The sequence below is a fragment of the Trichomycterus rosablanca genome, chromosome 11 (assembly GCF_030014385.1).
Source record: "Trichomycterus rosablanca isolate fTriRos1 chromosome 11, fTriRos1.hap1, whole genome shotgun sequence".
Taxonomy (NCBI): Eukaryota; Metazoa; Chordata; class Actinopteri; order Siluriformes; family Trichomycteridae; genus Trichomycterus; species Trichomycterus rosablanca.
Window position 1 is genome coordinate 17,220,753 of NC_085998.1, and position 20,647 is coordinate 17,241,399.

The 20,647-nt window shown below is 39.1% G+C and overlaps 1 protein-coding gene across 1 annotated transcript in view; it reads right to left on the reverse strand.

Annotated features, from left to right (window-relative positions):
• LOC134323526 (RNA-binding Raly-like protein) overlaps nucleotides 1-20,647 on the reverse strand; it is a 111,240-nt gene that overhangs the window by 14,008 nt on the left and 76,585 nt on the right. The window contains exon 3 of the mRNA XM_063005064.1: nucleotides 6,141-6,191. Within this exon, the coding sequence (XP_062861134.1) occupies nucleotides 6,141-6,191 (51 nt within the window). The remainder of the gene's footprint in view (nucleotides 1-6,140; nucleotides 6,192-20,647) is intronic.

Here is a 20,647-nt window from a genome sequence, read left to right on the forward strand (position 1 = left end):
AATGTGTTGCAGGCCTGAAATGCAGGAATGGATGTTTATTAATAAATGACATGAAGTTGAACAGACAAAACATGAAATATCTCAGGTTCACCCTGTCTGCAATTAAATAAAAGTCAAAGTAAATGCATTTTGCATTTTCCATTCTGTACCCATGTTTCTACCCATGTAAATATTCAAATCTAAACACACCACACACACATACCTATAATTAATTTTATTTATTTGATTTTATTTTGCAATTCCTACCTTAGCTGTACTGGTTCATCCTTTGTAAATATCCAAATTAAATGTAAAGTTTTTTTCTTTGATCTCTTTTGCAGAGTGTCACACTAAATATGGTTGTACGCAAGTATAATGACAAGGTTCTTCTTCTTCTCGTCTGAAGTCATTCTGGAACCATGTGTCTCTGACTTTCTGATGTATGTAATACATATTTCTCCCCTTCCCTACACACACACAAACACAAACACACACACACACACACACACGTTCATTTGAATGTTCGTCTCAATGAATAAGATTGCTTATCAAAGGAAGCACAAATTGAAAACAATCCTTTTTTCTGTAAGAGCAGTAATCGAGCAGCATTGCTCTGAAAGCAGACGGAGTAAAGAGGAAGCAAGATGACAGAGGTGCAAAGTGACAGCAGTGGAGCAATGCATTAGCGTGTGTGTGTGTGTGTGTGTGTGTGTTGGGGGGAGGGGAGTGCAGTCGGGCGTTTATCACCCATCAGTGGGTAGCAGCTGAATTAGCTTCTCATGCCAAGCAGGCCTCCCGAGTGACGGACTCGTTTTTCATACTGTCAGCCTCTCACCTCCTCCCTTTTTATACCGACCTCCTTTTTTTCATCACTCATCTCATTCTGCTGCTCATTCTGTCTTTTCTTTCTTTCCTCTTTCCCTGCTTCACTTTCTTTATTTGTTATTTTCTTTCTTCCTTTTTTTGTTTACCCCTATCATTAAGGTTTATTTTTTTAATAAAAATTTTTTTTTTTATTCTTTCTTCTTCAGAAGTTTACATAGACTTGTAAGAGACGTGAATGTCATGCAGTCTTGGGAGTTTATCGATGTTTGCAAAAAGACATACTTTTTGTTCAGAAAAGAAATTACTTAAACTATTATAAGTTTATTGTGGGTTTTCTGAACACATGACAAAATCTGCAGAGTCAAAAATATACATACAGCAACTTAGTTGTTTACTTTTGCAGAAAATTTGATGATGTTATTTAACTAAGTAGCACGGCCTAAAAACATCTTGTTGGTGATTATAGTATAAAAAGGATTAGGAAAATAAGGTCCACCATTAATTACAAATTGCTAAAATGTAATTTTTTTTCTTTCTTTTATTTAGTCTGTTCTTTTTTATTTTTTGATTGTAATTTTCAGACCTTCTTTTATTTCTTTCTCCCTTTTCTTAATTTTTTTCCAGATTTTTTTAGCCTGTCCAATTTATACCCAATTGCGTTATGCTTCCTCTCTACTGGAGCTGACCCCCACCCCGATTGAGGAGAGCGAGACTGTCACACGCCCCCTCCAACATGTGCGCAGTAGCCAACTGCATTTTTCACCTACACAAGGTGAGTTCATATGCCGATCAGCTTTGTGCACGGAGAGCCACACCCTGATCAGCATTATTCCATTATTCCGACTCTGTGCAGAGGCCATCAACCAGCCAGCAGAGGTCGTAATTCACTCAGTTATGAGGAGTCCCTATCCGGCTTGTCCTACCCTTTGAACAACAAGCCAATCGTTGTTCATGCAGGCACCCAGCCCAAGAAAATGTACAGTAAAGAAATTAGCAAAATATTAAGAGCATTTATAGAAGCAGTTGAACATTTATTACCAGCCATCTTCTGAAAATATAATGTGAGTGCATTATCTGTATTAGACAGCAGACTTCATTACAACTGTAGGGGCAATTACTGTTTTTAGTGGAGTCACATGGAGCACATGGCTCTCCGTAGGTGTTACAGATCTGTTTGGGAACCCAACTCAGAAAGGTGATAAGAAGCAACCACAAACTGGACACTTGTTGGAGGGGCCGTGTAGTGACCAGCTCTGCTTAATCAGATCAGAGTTTGCACAAATGGCAGCGGATTCACAGTTGGGAATTGAAAATGGCCAGATTGGGGGATAAATTGGGAAAATCCAGGAAACAGGGGTCTGCAGGCAGATATTTAAGTATGATTTGAATTAAATGGGTTAAAATACACTTTGCTGCTGGTGGATTTCAATACTCACACTTTCTAATACACCACTCAGCCCACAGTAGTGCAAGTGCTTTCATTCTGACCACACAAGTAGCAACCTGACCAGGAGAAATGTACAGCCAACAAATATGCCAGTGTACATCCGGATAAATTAGCAAAGAAAACCGATCCTACTTTACCTGAACTTTCAAGCTAAGGTGACTTGCCCTGATTGGATTCATTTACACTTCTGGACAACTCTGGTGTAGTGCTTAGTGACTCCTTTCGCAGCCCATAATTCTCTAAGGCCTTCATACTGTTTGGTATGTGGCTGCATAATACATGGTTATGGTCACGGTAGGTGAAATTCACTGTGCGAAAGGTATGAAACACACTCCCTCACACACACACACACACACACACACACACACACACACACACACACACACACACACACACACACAGGCTTTGCAACACCTGAATACACCTGAATAAAAGTAATGTGTCAAACCTAAACGCTTTTGTGCATCTGATCAAAATTTTAAGAACAGCAAGTAGAGGGAGTGGTGCATAGCTACATGGGTTTTGGGGACTTGGGTTTAATCCTTTTGCATTTTCTTTCTATTATCTTTGGGTAATCACTTACACGGTGTGAGTAAGTAAATTCTGCATTGCATTGGTTCCCCAATATATAAAATAATTATTATGTGTTTACTGTTTTAATTGCATTTTGCAAGTGAAGAAATTAATAAAAATATCCCAAAACAAGTGGACACAGCGGATTTCATGCTGGTGCACCGAGAGTTTAACAGTCAATTTGTGTTTTTCTGATTCTGCATGTGCAGATCCAGGTTCTCCAGGTAATTGTGTTTGTTTGCAGGTCTAGGTTTTGCTGTGAGTCAAATTTAGATGTGCTGACTTTCCAGTTTATGAATGACCTGTGTCCCCTTCATGCTGCATGAGGGAGCCAGTTATCTCCCAGAGCAATTATGACTACAAATGAACAAAATAGAGACGCCGTTGCATGCGAGGAAACACACACACACACACACACACACACACACACACACACACACCGTAGCATGGGAGTCCACGCTGTTTTTCCACCCACCAAGCTAAAGTAAAACATTAGCATGGGCTATAATCAATCACATGGTCTCTAGAACTACATATAAGAACTACATAAACTATATGGACACTATTTAAAACATTGTGCACAGAATTTGTTTGCAAATTGAATAATAACTGCTTATAAAACTTACAAAACAGTTGCACCACCTACAGCGTTACAATCCCTGATCTGCCGAATCTGCGACTGCCTCTTATTATTAACTTGCCAGTGTTGGATTCCTATACTAGCCATATTGTGAACAGAAAGCTGTGCTAACCCCCCCACAAACACAGGTACCTGAGATAGTATATCGCAGCAGCAGTAAGAAACCCTGTCTGACCTTGTGTGGACAGTTGTGTTTGTGTGGACGCCTGGCCAGGTCGGTGGGTCTGCTGAGATTTGAACTTGCGAGTTCATACATTTTGCAGTGTTGTGCTAGTGCATTAGCACAGGGTTTTTCTAACGTTTTTCAAGTGACCTACATTACTGCTACCCAGGCAACACAAAGTATGCTTCAAAACAAAACACCAAACAAAATATACTTAATTAATGAAAATGTTGGCAATCTGGTCCCACTGTGGTTTACAAGGTGTAACGAAAAGCCTCCACAAGAGGGTGTTCATGTACCAGTTCATTTCATGTTTCTGTGCCTGTTTAAATTAGTTTATTTAATTATTATTATTTTTCTCTGCGAAACATTTTTTTTTTGGCTCACAACCCACCCAAGGAACGTGACCCAGGGTTTGAAACACCCTGCATTAGACCACTGCACCACCTAAGTGCTTATTGTTCTTCTATACTTTTGCGTGCTGAAGAATGCCAATAAAAAAGCTTGAATCTTAAGCAGTAATAACAAGAGGAGAAAGCTAGTGCAAATGCAAATATGCACTTGAATTGCAATTTTGTATATTTGCATAATTTGACATTCTCAAAGGCTCAAAACACACAGTGAAGACCTGAGTCATTTATCACAGAGAAGAAAGCCACCACACGGTTTAGGTCTCTGTACTCTTTTCACATTGGACTTATGCTTTGTCAGCAGTTTCCACACCTCTGCTCATCTTTATGTAAGCACAGAGCAAAGGTTGATGAATCTTTGAATTCACGCTTTGCATACGCTTCTGTACAGAACCTAATAACTGTGTATAATGAGGCAAAACTTTTAAACAAGAAACTATAAAAAAGACCTAGACTGCCCTAGTCTTGTACAGTCAGCCATCATTGCTAACTACATTAGACATCTGGGAAAGATCCTTGCAAAAGTTGGCTATGTACTGCACAGAAATGGAAAGTCTACAGCCTGTCTGTTAAACACCAGAAGAGTTTAATTAATCTATATCACAAACTATTGTCTCTTAACTCTTTAATGTTCTGCATAACCATTTAGTTGAGCTTATTTTGAGTCTAAATAAACTAAATAGGCTGTATTTAAATAATCTTGTTTGGGCCATATTTACTCCTTTGTTAGTTGGTTTTAAGAAAACAGCAATTCAAACCTAAATGTCAGCTTGAAGCTAGCAGCTGAAAAATCATCTATGAAAGTTGCATCATTTTTGTCCACTAGTAAAATTTATTCTTTGTTGTTGGTATAGTCCCAAGAAACTAAGAAATGCAAAGAAATAATTTCTTTAAACGTTATTTTTTGTCTTGGTAAAACAATTAAGGGTTAAGTAAATTAATTAAGTATTTAACATGAACCCTTATTTTTTAGTAAAAGGTATAAAAAGTTTAGTAAAATATACTTATGTTCTTACCCTGTTTGATATAGACACCGTGATGAAATATATCCATGATTTTGACAACACTGTTTGATTTACAAATGCATTCTATGTTCTATTATATTGTATGGGGTGTGTAGCTATACCATTGGCAAAGCTGAACTTGTTAATACTGACATACTTGTTAATAACACTAAACACTGCCACATCACTCCACTGCTGTGTTCCCTTCACTGGCCTCCTGTAGCCGCCTGCAGCCAAAAATAGACCAGCTCCAAGCTACCTTAGAGAACTCATCACACCCCACTCCGTACCACGCAACCTCAGAGTCACTAGTCTTGCTCGTCCTGATCCTCCACCCAAAACTCAGGGAAGACACGCATCAAGGCTCTTTTTTGTACTTGCACCCAAGTGGTGAAACAAACTTCCCCTGTCTGTTTGAACATCATAGTCTCTCACTGTCTTCAAAAGCCTGACTTAAATATTGTGGCGCCGGCGAGTAGGAAGGATAGCGTCAGGGCCGCAAGTGAGCTGCCTTTGGCAGTTCATTCAGTGGTTTAGGGACAGACACCCATTCATACACACATACATTCATACAACAGACAAACATTTAAGCTACTTACCCAACCCTCACCGCAGCCACCCCACTCCCAACAACGGGATACACGGCTACGGTGAGCTTAGACACCACTGCCGCAAGGCTTTCTGGGTAAAGCCTGTGCCGGCCCCCCCAGTGGCGACGCTACAATATGATGAAAATTTATATGTGACTGAATGGTCACGAATTCTCACAGAAACACTTCAAAATTTTGTGAAAAGCCATTTTAAAAAAAGTAAATGCTTATGTAGCTGCAAAGAGTATGTGTGTGTTGGGGAGAATCCTGCATCAAGTTTTAGAGATGGTAAAACAATTTCATAGTTAGGTGTCCTAGTTAGGCAATAACGTTAATTAATTAAATAATTAGTTTTTGTTCACACCCTTTATTAAATGTATTATGTTTAAGCTATAAACATATGTTTGTTGGTTTATTAATAAGTTTTTTTTGTAAGCTCTTAAAAACAAAATGACAGGTGCCAGTATAATAAAAGCCTGATTGAAAGCAGAGCACAGAAGCAACAGTACCTGTCATACAGCTCCTCCTGGTAGCAGTCGTAGTCCACCTCATACTCTGATCTGTAAAGGCAGAGAGAAAAAGAATGAATAAAAGGACAAAGGAGATGTCAATTCATCCGACACATACACAATGACTTTTGGATCGTCCATCCTCACACTGGACAGTGACGTCTCAATAGACATGTGTGACTTTATAGACCATGTAGTCAAGACTGTAAACAAGTCTTTTAATGCCCGGTGAATACTGCATTATCTAAGGCACTGACAAATTGTAGGGACCTGAAAAAGACTCCTCTTATGCTACATTTGACTTACCTGTATTTTGGACAGTTGGAATTTGGACCATTTACGGCCTCAATGATTTTAAAGTTTTAAGCTACAGAGTAGGATAACATGGGTGCTGTACTTGTATTTGGTCTGGCTGAAAACCAAAAGCCTATAAATACATTTGTAGTGTATGTGCCATAACTTTAACCAGCTATTGTGTTTGTATTTGAGTTGTAGATATCAAATACACAATTGGCATAAGTATTGGGACACCTACACATTACATTTACAGGAGCTTTTATGAAATCCCGATTTTAATATAGGAGGGAGCGATCCCACCTATAACAGTTTCCACTCTTCTGGGAAGGCTTTCTACAAGATTCGCCATTCACCCAGAAGGTCAGACACTGATGCTGGATGAGAGGGTCTGGCACGCAATCTCTAGTTCTAATTCATCCCAAAAGTCTTCAGTTGGGTTGAGGTCAGGGCTCTGTGCAGACCAGTTAAGTTCTTCCACAACTCACCCAACCACGCCTTTATGGACCTTGCATTGTGTACTGAGGCACAGTCATGTTGGAACAGAGAGGTTTCCACAAAGTTGGAAGATTGCAATTGTATTCTGAAACTGTTTCAATGTAGATTTCCCCTCACTGGAACTATGGGGACTAATCCAACCTTTAAAAATCAACCTTTTAGCATTATTCCTCCTCTGCCAATCTTTAGGTAACACTCTCCTTTCACCAAGCCCAGACTCATTCATCGGACTGCCAGGTAAAACGCAAAGTCCAGTAGTGGCATTACACCACTCCATCTGACACTTTCCATTGTGCTTGATGATGTAAAGTTTGCATGCAGCTGCTCTGCCAGGTAGACCCACTCCATGAAGCTCCCAGCACACAGTTTTTGTGCCAGCAGAGATCTGGAGCTCTGCAGTTATTGAGTCAGCAGAACATTGGCGACTTTTATGCACTATGGCCTCAGCACTTGGTAATCCCACTCTGTAACTTTACGTGGTCTGCCACTTAATGGCTGAGTTGCTTTGGTTTTTAAAAGCTTCCACTTTTAGATTTTTAATAATACCACTTACATTGAATATCTAGGAGGGTAGAAAATTTGCAAACTGACTTGTTTCAATGATGGCATCATATTACAGAACCACACTTGAATTCAGTGAACTCTTTAGAGCAGACTGCATGACTAGGTGCTTGATTTTGTACACCTCTGGCAATGAGACTGAACCAAACAATTTGTTTTAGAAAATACAATTATGCATGGAAGGTAAAAGAGGAAAAGGATGACTAGCAAAGAGATGTACACTGATCAGCCATAACATTAAAACCACCTCCTTGTTTCTACACTCACTGTCCATTTTATCAGCTCCACTTACCATATAGAAGCACTTTAAAGTTCTACAATTACTGACTGTAATCCATCTGTTTTTCTACATACCTTTTCAGCCTGCTTTCACCCTGTTCTTCAATGGTCAGGACCCCAACAAGACCACCACAGAGCAGGTATTATTTAGGTGGTGGATCATTCTCAGCACTGCAGTGACATGGTGCTCGTGTGTTAGTGTGTGTTGTGCTGGTATGAGTGGATAAGACACAGCAGCGCCGTGTCCACTCACTGTCCACTCTATTAGACACTCCTATCTAGTTGGTCCACCTTGTAGATGTAAAGTCAGAGATGATCGCTCATCTATTGCTGCTGTTTGTCAGTGGTCACAGGACACTGCTTACGTGGTGCTGTTGGCTGGATATATTTTTGGTTGGTGGACTATTGTCAGTCCAGCAGTGACAGTGAGGTGTTTAAAAACTCCAGCAGCGCTGCTGTGTCTTATCCACTCATACCAGCACAACACACTAACACACCACTAACACGTCAGTGTCACTGCAGTGCTGAGAATGATTCACCACCCAAATAACACCTGCTCTTTGGTGGTCCTGGAAGAGTCCTGACCATTGAAGAACAGCATGAAAGGGGGCTAACAAAGCATGCAAAGAAACAGATGGACTACAGTCAGTAATTGTAGAACTACAAAGTGCCTCTATATGGTAAGTGGAGCTGATAAAATGGACAGTGAGTGTAAAAACAAGGAGGTGGTTTTAATGTTATGGCTGATCGTTATATATACTGTGTGTGTATATATATATATATATATATATATATATAATAAAAATAACAATAATAACAATAGTAACAATACTACTACTGCTACTGATAATGAATATTAGTAATAATTCTAATACTACTACTACTACTAATAATAGTATCAATAATAATAATACTAACAATATTACTTCTACTGCTTTTGATAATTAATAATAGTAATAATTTTAATACTACTACTAATAAAAACAATAGTAACAATAATAATACTAACAATACTACTACTACTAATAATAATCATAATAATAATAATAATTTAAATATACGACAGTAAACTAGTTAGTTACTAGATAGTTCCAATCATTCAGTCATGGAAACATTTGCAGAAATCATGAATTTTTAATCCTGCCATGACATTAATGTATATTGTAGTGCACTTGTAGTGTCCCCTACAAGTGTATGTCTAATTCAAACTTCAGCCGTTGTCTATCTTAATGGAGTGAAGCAAAATAACCCAGTGTGAAAAATAGCTGATGCCACACACACATGAACAAACACTATACTATGTTAGATCTTCTCTGCTGGAGCGTTTCCGATTTCTAACCTTCCTGTTGCTTTCTGCTAACTGATGTACGTGTAAACATGTCCGCCTCTGTAACACAATGCACAAACACACGAATACACAAAAAGATTCTACAGGCAGCGGGATACAAACAATCACTGCCAAGTGGCACATGCAGGCTTGCCAAACGTAGTCAGGACTGAGCTCTGGTTAAATAATGACACAGAATTTGGCTTTTATGAATAGATCCGCAATTAGAGGTGGCACATCTACATTTTTCGCCAGTCAATTTTGGGCTGAAGATGGCAGCTTGTGCAGCTCTGAATCACCAGCACTCAGATGTCTGATGACACTTTCATTTTTCTGATGGACTAAAATCCCTATCTCAGCCAGTCACAGTTCACTCGGGAAACAAAAGACAGAATACAAATATGAAATCAAAAACACTGAACAAGGACATGATGGTATGTTTGTAAAGTCCAAAAACAATTACTCTCAGCTGGTGATTCCAATAAGGCTATTGATTAATGATATATGTAAAATCTGTGATCATTTAAGACTTGGCAGAGTGGTCCATGTCAAGATGCTAGTTTAAAGCAGATTGTTCTTCTACTTTATGAGATTAAAATTCAACATTTTAGAACAGAATACCCTTATTTGCCACATGTACAGCATCCTAGCTTGTTTGGAAGCTGAAGTCAGAGCGCAAGGTCAGCCACTGTACGGAGCTCCTGGAGCTGAGAGGGTTAAGGGCCTTGCTCAAAGGCCCAACAGTGGTTGCATGGCAGAGCTGGGATTCGAACTCTCAATCTTTCAGTTGATAGTCCAAAGTTCTACCCACCAGGCTACCACTGTCCCAATAGGGTACCATATATGTACTTTCTCGTGTAACGAAAACACTAACACTAAAAGGACAAAAATAGTGTTCTTAAGGGTACAACCTCAGCGTCAGGCAAATGCACAATTTATTTTCTACATTTGTGTGTGTGGGTGTGAGTGAATGAGCGTGTAATCTGTTGTGATGAATTGGAGCCCTATCCAAGGTGTAATCCTGAACTGCTCCTTGTGATTTCTGCCCGAATAAATAATACTGCGGGACAAACTGTGTAGAGTTGTGGCCTAGTGGTTAAGGCACTGGACTAGTAAGCCAAAGGTCACTGGTTCAAGCCTCACCACTGCCAGGCTGACACTGTTGGGCCCCTGAGCAAGGCCCTTAACCCTCAATTGCTAAGACAATACACTGTCACAGTACTGTAAGTCGCTTTGGATAAAAGCATCTGCCAAATGTCGAAAATGTAAATGTAAATGTACTGCACAGTAAGCTTTGCTCTTTGTAGATACTGTGGGATACCTAAAATCATAATACACTGCGTAGCCAAAACCATGTGGACACCAATCCTAATGATAAAGATCAGGTGTTTTAGCTATACCTGTTGCTAACAGGTGTATAAACTGAACTAGATCTGTTTCAGCAAGACTGCGGCTCTGTGCTCAAAGCAAGGTCCATAAAGATGTGAATAAAATACTTGATCATACAAATATATATTTCATTGAAATTGATATCTTTCAAGCAGAAAAGTAGATATAAATGGGTGTGTCTGAAAACATAGTGAGCTCTCTACATAGACAGCATTTTACGTCATCCTACTCGTGCTCCCGAGAAGAAGGCTGTCTAAATTCTTAGAAGCCTTAAAATGCTGCCTAATGAGGTGCCTTAATTCTGACTGATATTCCGACTGAATAACGAGGGAGCATCAATTGCTTCTTCAGCGATGAAGGCAATCCCAGCATACAGTGAGGCACAACATTTCTTACAAAAAATTACAAATATGGTGGACGAATGAGGAACAACGAACAACGAGTTATTTTAAAATGTACATAAATTCTCACTGATTTTTAATTTTGTATAAAGGTGTACAAGTGTCATTTATTTGCAAATTTGGTCTTGTCAGTGCAATTTAACCTTTTTTGGTACATGGAGGGAGATGTTAGCTGGCATGCTAGTGGGTTGTGCCACCTCAGCATATTGGTTTGAATAGCTTGAAGCTAACTGAGTTTATTAAGCAAAAACTGTGGTGACGTAATTGCCGTAATTGCTCTCTAAGTAGTACGTCTAAATACTTATGAGTTTGATGTCTTATTAGAACTTATTAGAATCCTCTCTATTTAGGCAGCTGCCTAGGTAGGCAGTAGGCAGCCATGCAGCTCACCAGATTTTTAAACAGACCCATTGTGACCATGTTCCGGACATAGCCTAAAAGATAGAATGTTACCTTTTTTATCACCAAAAAAATTTGTTTATCACACATTATCAATGATTAACTGACTGTTTTGTCAGTTTAATGGACTGTGTAGATACCATCTGAAAATGATAAATGTTTACATAACAACTGTGAATACAAAAGTGAAATAAATTTCGTTCCACCCTATAGCTAGGACATCATTTATTTAAATCCTGATGATGCCACAGTTATCGATGATCAGCAGTCCACCAGAATATAAGCAGTCCGCGGGGTTGACATTCCTTTTAGTCAGAGAGACTTGCCAATCAAAGGCATCTGTGAGCTTATGTAAACTGTAAAGGACATAAGATGTGGTGGCTCAATGGTAAAGGTACTGAATTAGTAATTGGGAGGCCACCAGTTTAAACCCCGACCTCTGCCATGTTGCCTTTGTTTGGCCCTTAAGCATAGTCCTTGCCCTTAAATTACTTGGATTGTATTTAGTCAGTAGTATTTAGTGCTTTGGAAGAAGGTATCTCATAAATGCCATAAATGTGGTTTAAAAGAGGTGAGGGGTGGCATTATGTTTCTTAGAGTAAGCACAGATAACCTTCACCCTTTCCGTTTAATATCATATAGAAGAATGCCTTTGCTTGTCATTTATACATATACAGATGTACAAAGCACCTGACCCTATCTTGGTGGACATTCCAAAACAATGGACATTAATATGGAGTTGGTTATCTTTGAGGTCAGGCATTAATGTTGGATGGTATTGCCTGGCATGCAATTGACATTCCAGTGTATCCAAAAGATGTTCAAAGTGGTTGGGGCAAGGTCTATACTGTATGCAGGCCAGTAGAGTTCCTTCACACCAAACCCGTTAAACCATGTTGAACCATGGCCACTAGATTGGAAGCATTTCTTTTATTTGATATATTAATACACATAATAAATGAAAACACCAGACTGAGAAGTTAAAACATTAAGATAGGGCTTTGGCTCACAGCTAAAGTTTTCTTAGGCAGGAATGTAGGAAAGCAGAGGGGAAAAGACAAGCAGAATATACTAAGAGACTGTCTGATCAGTAAAGCAGCAAGAGCTACATATTTTTCTGATGTGATCGATAAAACTCTCACAATCCCAAAGTGCTGTTTAGCATTATTAATGCAGTTTTAAATCCTTTCGTTTAGTTATTTCTCATTTGATGTCTTTTGAAACGTCTCTTGAAAGTCAGAGCTATTAGATCTGCTATTATACCATCAATCTACGATCCTCCTGAAGTTAAACCATGCTCTACTTTCCTGAATACATTTGACCCTGTGTCTTTATCTTATCTAACGGATATTGCAGCCCGTGTGAAATCCTCAACTCTACATCTCGACATTGTTTCTTCCTATCTTTTTAATGTCGTTGGACCTAGTGTTTTGACTATCATAAATAGCAGTCTTATCAGTGGTTTTACTCCATCTTGTTTTAAACATCCTGTGATACAGCTTATCAAAAATCCTAATCCATCCTTTGTATCTAAAATACTGAAAAAAGTAGCATTCTTAGAGTTGTATTTATTTTTAAGCGAAAACAACATTCTTAACAAGATGAAATCAGATTTTAGGGTGGATCATAGTACAGAGTCAGCCCTTTTGAAATTGTCTAATAATCTACTGCTATCAATGTACTATCGACCATAATGTTCGTCTGAAAAGTCTGAATCTTGGGGTGGGTATTGAAGGTAAGGCGTTGGCTTGGTTCTCCTTCCATCTTAAAGACCATACATTTGCAGTCCAGCTGGGTAGATCCATTTCATAAGTATCAGCTATGGTGTACCTCAAGGCTCCATCTTGAGTCCCATTCTTTTCTCTTTATATATACTTCCACTGGGATTCATCTTTTAGAAATATAGTATGTCTCATTATTGTTATGCAGACGATGCACGGTTGTACCTTCATTTGATTCTTGGAGATGATGAGTCTTTTATTATCTCTTCTTAATTGTGTTAAAAAATGAAATTAACAACACACCTGGATAACTGTTATTCCTTGTTTAAAGGAATTTGCCAGTCCTTATTAGCTTGGCTGGTCCAAAATGCTGCCACTAGGCTTCTTACTGGTACAAGGAAAAGTTAGTAAATTTTACTGGTATTAGCTTCCCTACATTGGCTCCCTGTTAAGTTTAGAATTGGTTTTAAGATTTTGTTTTTGAGGCATTACATTGTCTGACACCACAGTACGTCTGCAACTTGCTCTGCCCACACTCTTTTGCCAGATCTCTAAGATCCTCAAACAAATTATACTGCTTATAGTCCTGAGGTCTTCATTAAAACTCAAGGGAGATTGTGCATTCTCAGTAGTAGCTCCCAGACTGTGGAATGATCTACCAATCAATTTGAGGGTTGCTTCTACCAGCACAGAATTTAAATCTGGGCTTAAAGCTTCTTTTTTTCCTTGGCCTACGAGTGTGGCTGAACTAAGAATCTTTGTCACTAGTATTTGTTTGAGTTTGTTGTGATATATTGCCTTGTATTGCATGTGCCGTATTTTATAATTTTACTTTTTGGTTTTCATTTTATATGGTTTTCATTTTATATGCTTTTATAGTTCTTAGATTTGGTTGTTTGGTTAAATTTTATTATATTTTATTATGTTTTAGAAATAAACTTATTTTACACACCTGCTTGCAATGAGTGTGGCTGAAACACCTAAACTCAAAAATCAGTGTCCACATACTTTTGGCATTATGGTGTCTACATTTCAATAAGAAAGATACGTGTATGCTGGGATGTTGATAGCCCTGCCATGCACCTCAAGGACAGTCTTAGAGCCATCGCAGAGGTGTTTCAGCTAGCAGAGAATGTCTGTGATTTTCTCCTGTTTTTGACCCGTAAGTGCTATTAGAAATGATAGGGTCTTCACTTGCTGTAAATTGAAATAGTTCTACTCAGAAAGAGGTGCCCAAAGCACTCAGCTTCAACTTCAGCAGAAACTAATGCAGTCTGGATGCTAAAAGCATATCAGAAACACTCAGACACAACAGACGTGTCTTGTCATGTGGATTTTAGTATATCTGTGGCTTGTGATTGTACTCACATGACGAAAATAATCAATAGTTGGATAATTGATCGGTCAGTGTCTAGACGAGTAAGTCAGTGATTGTGTTTCTTTAAGTACTTCTAACCACAAGCAGCAAAGCTACTGTAGTGGAATTACATTTTCCACTAGTGTGGTGGTAGCATCACTATTTTTATTTTTAAACTTTCACTTTATTGTTGAGAAGATATCCATGCCCAGGAGTCAGGAGTCCTAGTGAGTTACGCTAGTCTCACATTATCTAGGGCATCTGTATCATTACAGAATAGACAATAGAACACAGCAGTCAGAATAGAGCACTGAGGCAGATTCATCAACTCTGTAATGTTGCATGAGCTGCAGTTTAAAATGGCCATGACTTTATGTGTCTCCGAGGACACTTGTCCTACTCCTTAACCTCCAACACTGGTATCTGTCAAATTATAGGTGACACAGATGAGCTGGTATGTGGGGAAATGGTAATAACTAAAGAATTGAAGGGTGGCACAGTGTATTAACAGTAAGTATTAGTATTATACAGAACCACTGTCCCCTTCCTGGGAACCTAGATTTAAACCCTGTCATTATAAATTGTCTGATTTTTGGAAGTTCGTCCTGTATCAGAAACCACATAGAATTTCATATTTTCAAAACTTCACTTTGAACCAGATTTAAAGCAGTGCTTTATCAAATCCCATCAGTTTTTTTTATTTAGACATCACTATGATCCAAACTGTCATGCATCTTTTCAGGATTCTTCTCTACTATTGTGCAGACACTCAACATTCAAATACTGGCTGGAAATTTGGTCCAGTGAGATAAGGCAATCCTACTATTCCTGAGCTATTGAAAGCGGTTGCTTTGATTGGACTCATTCACACTGACTGGCTGCTGCAATAACTCCTTTACCCCCCTCTGTGCCTTGGAGAAGTGCTTATTGACCACATCATCAATCCCATCTATCCTTTTTTAAAGACCTTAATGCTGTGTGGTCTCTAGTGGCTGCATATATGAAAAAAGCAGTAAAAATACTCTACACACTGGACAAAAGTATGAGGACATACCTCTTATTTTACAAGCTACACTACGCAAGTTTATTCAATTCATTTGTTTATTCCTGCCTGCATGTCTTTAGACTGTGGGAGGTAACCGGAGCACCAGAAGGAAACCCATGTGGACATGGGGAAAACATGCAAACACAGAAAGGACCAGGACCATCCTACATGGGAATTAAACCCAGGACCTTCTTACTGTGGGGTGACAGTGCTACCCACCGTGCTGCCCATCAATTTATAATATAAAATGAAATAACATGCTTCCAACCTTGTGGCAACAGAAAGAAGAGATCCTGTCTGACAAGGTCCACACCAGCTGTGGAAAAACTCCAGTCACCTGCACAGAGCCCTGACCCCAACCCCATTAATCACCTGATTAATAAATTGTAAAATAAAGTGCAAGTCAGGCTTTCTTGTTTAACATCAGAGCCTGGCGTTACAAATGCTTATTTGACTACATGCACACAACTTCCTTGTTATTCACTCCCAAGACTTTTGTAAATCTGTAGTTGATGTCAGTTGCAGCCTAGTGGTTAAGGTACTGGACTAGTAATCAGAGGGTTGCCAGTTCAACCCCCACCGGTTCAACCCCCACCACTGCCAGATTGCCACTGTTGGGCCCTTGAGCAAGGCAGTTAACCCCCAATTGCTTAAATTGTATACTGTAACAACTGTAAGTCGCTTTGGATTAAAAAACGTCTAAATGCTGAAAATGTAAATCCCACCTAGAAGAGTGGAGGTTGTTATTGCCACACCGCCAAGAAACAAATATTAATGCCCAAGATTTTGGAATTGGCTGTCTAATAAAATCTTGTCCACATACTTTTGGCCAGATAGTGTTTAGAAATAATCTGTTGAAATGCCCAAGAGTCTTAATTAATTTAGACCGTAAATAAATTATGCCTAATGTGAATTCTGAGGCTAGAACACAGCAACATCCTGAAGACCTGGGTTTGATCTTTTGACAGATAATAAAAATAAATGATGATAAATGTGAATGTAAACACACATGTGAATATGTGAGAGGGAGTCTGAGTAATGGTCCGGTCAGATCTTTGGCATGACAGGAGCAGCCTATTTAAATCTTAATTACTTTCAGCACTGTGTCAGAGGCTGAATGAAACACACACCTTTACACCCATCTATTCACCCTCATCCCACCATCCAGCCACTCTCCTCTGCCTCTCCCACAAGGGGTTTGTGTGAGACAGAAAGAGACAGCAGGGTTGCTAAAGGCTAATTAATTTTTTTCATAATTTCCCATGCAGCACAGCAATCTATTAGATACGGCTTGTTATAAATCATTTTGGTTCCACAATGCAGGCAAGTGGCAATCAGTGTGTGTGTTTGCTTTGTGTGTGTGTGTGTGGGGGGGGGGGGGGGGGGGGGCAGTTGGGATTGGGATTGCAAGAGATAAAATTATGAGAGTATTTTATCAGGGATGCCTGATAGATAATACATTAAAGACAGAAACATTATAAAAATTTGGTGTTTAATTGTACATACATTTTATCATAATGGTTACATTTTAAATAATCATAAATCCAATACATTGCTACTTACTTCTTTTATTTGGCCAAAAGTATGTGGACACACCTCCTAATTATTAATTTCAGGTGTTTCAGCCACAGTTTTTGCTTACATGTATAAACTCAATCATGAAGATAAGGCATTCTGTGGCAACAGTTTGGGGAAGCCCCTTTCCTGCCTGAATGAAGCATGAATGTTCCCTTTTGCAAAATGTAAGATCCATAAAGGAACTCCAGCGGCCACACAGACTTGACCCCAACCCCACTAAACAACACCTTTGCCATGCATTGTCGTCCAACATTAGAATTTGATAAAAATTAAGGCTGCAAAGAAGCACTAAGTATATATTGTTTATTATATTTTAAATAGGATGTTTACCAAATGTATGGTCAGATGTCCACATACTTACATTTACATTTTAGCCACATAGTGTATAAATTTGATCTCCGTGAGATAACAGAGGTGGCAATACCAATAATATTTTTCAAAATTGTATTGTGGTGATTTATAATTTACTCCCTCGCGAAACACTTTTTAGAAGCACTATTTTTGAACATACATACAGTATATTAGCCATTTTATAAGCCACACCCACCATGTAGATGCACTGTGTGGGTATATATTTTCTGACTGCAGTCCAACTGTTACTCTGTACACATTGTCACCCTTTAAACCCTGATATAAAAGACATGATATTATTTGGGTGTTGGACTATTCTCAGCATTAAAGGCATGGTATTGTGCTTTTTACTAATGAGTGTAGCAGGTGCAATATTGTTGTTGTGATTTTTACACACCTCAATGTCAATACAGTGAAGAGAATAAAGCTCTAACTAAAAATATATAAATCCAACAGTCTCATGTGATCAGAAATATCCACTAATTGAATACTACACATATAACTGTACACATACAACAGGGTATGTATACCAAATTAAGAAGACAGTTAGTTTAAGAATCCTAACAACACTGCTGCACCTGATACACTCGTACCAGAGCAACACACCTTTGTAGTCATTGTCATTGCAGTTCTGAGAATGGTCCACCACCCAAACATCATCTGGTCAAATAGGGTCCTTTAAGACTTTAAAATTGTGCATAGCCACAGATCAGTAAAAATCAGTAATTGTAGACCCACAAATTTCATCAGTATGGTTAGTGTAGCTTATAAAATAAATAATAATGGTACATTTAAAACAGGTGTTCCTAACAAAACGCTCATTCATCGCATAGCACCCAACACTACTGCGCCTTTTTTATAGTGCAATGCTTTAAATGCACCGTGAGTACATAAGCACAGTCACACCATCTGCTGCAGCACTTTCTGTAAAGGGACATATGGTATTAAACTAAGCAAGAGTTGACAGTGGATGACAACCTATTGTCAGAGAGCATTTTCCACTACCAAATACAGCGTTAAAGACAGCTATTCCTATTTTGCTTTTCTCTCAAAGCTTTTGTCTCTTGTTTTTCTTCCTGTTCTTGTCATCCCGCCCACCGTTCTTGACTGCTCCTGTCCTTTGCCATTCTTCATATCACTTACTTGCCATTGCATACCCTGATTTTTACTGTGATGGTCCATTTGTCGCTATGGCAAAGCAGAAAAGCAAAAGAGCATGCAAAAGAGTTAGTAGAGCCGTAACATTAAGGTCCCGTTTATGGCCTCATAGAGGAAAGTGAGAGAGAAAAAGAGGAATGATGGGTAAGGAAATCACAATCACAATGACTGATTTGTCTCATTCTTTGTCAAATTCTGATCAGATATTAGATAATTTGCAGACAATTCATAGAATAGAATAACAATGTTCAAAAATATTATTTGCAAAATGTGAAAAGGGTCACTGTGGGTCCGGAATCACTAGGCACAATGCAGTTATACACCACGGACAAGATGCCAATCCATCGTGGCAGTATCTGAGCATGGAAAGATAGAATGGATGGGGATTTACCTCCTTGCAACAACTTCATCAACTAGCATGTGCTAGTGACCCTCATCCCTCAAAGGAAGTCAGAACATTGTTTGCAAAGGGCACAAGAGCCGTAACAACCCCCAACTCCCCAAACCTCCCAGTAAGACAGTTGGCGGGTTAAATTGCATTGTGACTGTCACCAGCCAAACAAATCAGTTGTGATCCACCTTGACCTATATGCCACCTTTAACACAGTAAATCAGAGTATTCTCCTGTCCACTCTCTCCAACCTTTGTAACTGGTTCAGGTCTGGTCAGTGGTTTCTGGTCATGGATGAGTGGCCTACCTGAAAGGGTGTTCTTGTCATAGGGATGTACATCACCACTAGAGTACTTGGTACTCTCTTTTTTCACATATATGCACTCTCATGGCAAAGTCATATCCTCCCATGATTTTTCCTACCCTTACTGCACTTATGATACTCAGATCATCCTGTCAACTTAACGTCCACACCCGAGTCCCAGCTCACAACTCAGCATGTCTGGCAAATCTCTCATTAGGGGTTTCATCTCATCAACATTTTAAACTTGACCCTAGCAGGACTTAGGTAATGCATATTTCTGGGATTATATCTCCATGCCAAGATCTTGTCATCTCACTTAATGAGATGCTAACCTGATTTGATAATGCAGGTGCTTTCTACAACACCAGAAACAGACATCAGACATTTCATAAACCAAAATGGACCAGCCTTAAAGCAGTCTTAAATCTCTACCTGACCTATGTTAAATGACTCATTATACTTTGTTTTGTACTCTTCAAGCAACAGGTCTTGTTTGTCTTGATCCACCCCACAGAACTCAGAAATACAGGCATCAAGGGTTTTCTCTGTACTAGCACCCAAGTGGTGGAATGAACTTACTGTTTGTTTGAAAAATTTGGTTCTCTTAGGGTGCATTCACATGAGAAGTGGCAAAACTGCATTTGCGCTGGCTGTGTTGTTGTTTTCTTTGGAGTGTGGCAGTGCTGCTTAGCCTGCTCTTGCGCTTCCTTAAGTGCACCTGATTGACCCAGTTTGCCGCTGACCTTTTCAAAGCCCCTCCAATGAGCCAAACTGTTTAATATGACGTGGTAAAAGCGACTCAGGCAGTATGAACAACGCTTATTGTAAACAAAGCTTAACGTGACTTATTGTATTAAAACAACGACCAAGGAATTCCCTTAGTGGAGAGAACTTATGACCAGTAATAATTAAGGGAGGTTTACTGTTCCTATGTCGACTTTTAATACATTAAACCACGTTAAGCTTTTTTTTTTTTTTTTTTAATGATAAGCGTTTTAGACTCTTTCGGAAAAGCTAATTCTTATAATTCCTCAGCACCCCGAGGTATAACACCTTTAAAAGTGATTGAGTAAGGAAAATCCAGCTAAACACAGATACATGTGGATGCTTTTTAGAGTGAATTTGACGGCTATTCTACACAAATGCAGATTCGTCTCATATTCCCACTTTGATGACGTTTTACCGCACCACTCAAGCCAAGTGCTGAGTAAAGAGGCAGTTTGCTCAAGGCTCACGGTGAGCAAAGCGCAAAGCAATTCTCATGTGAATGTGCCCTTACTCTGAATCTATGTTCAATCTATATTATCTTCATTTTTAAATGCATTTTTTCCCTATTTTCCTCTCGATTTAGCACACTTAATTTTTGTCTTCTGCTGCTGAGCGATAACCGATTGCATCCGAGGAGAGCACGTCGCTATACATGCCTCTCCCGACACGTGCACAGCCCTCCTCTT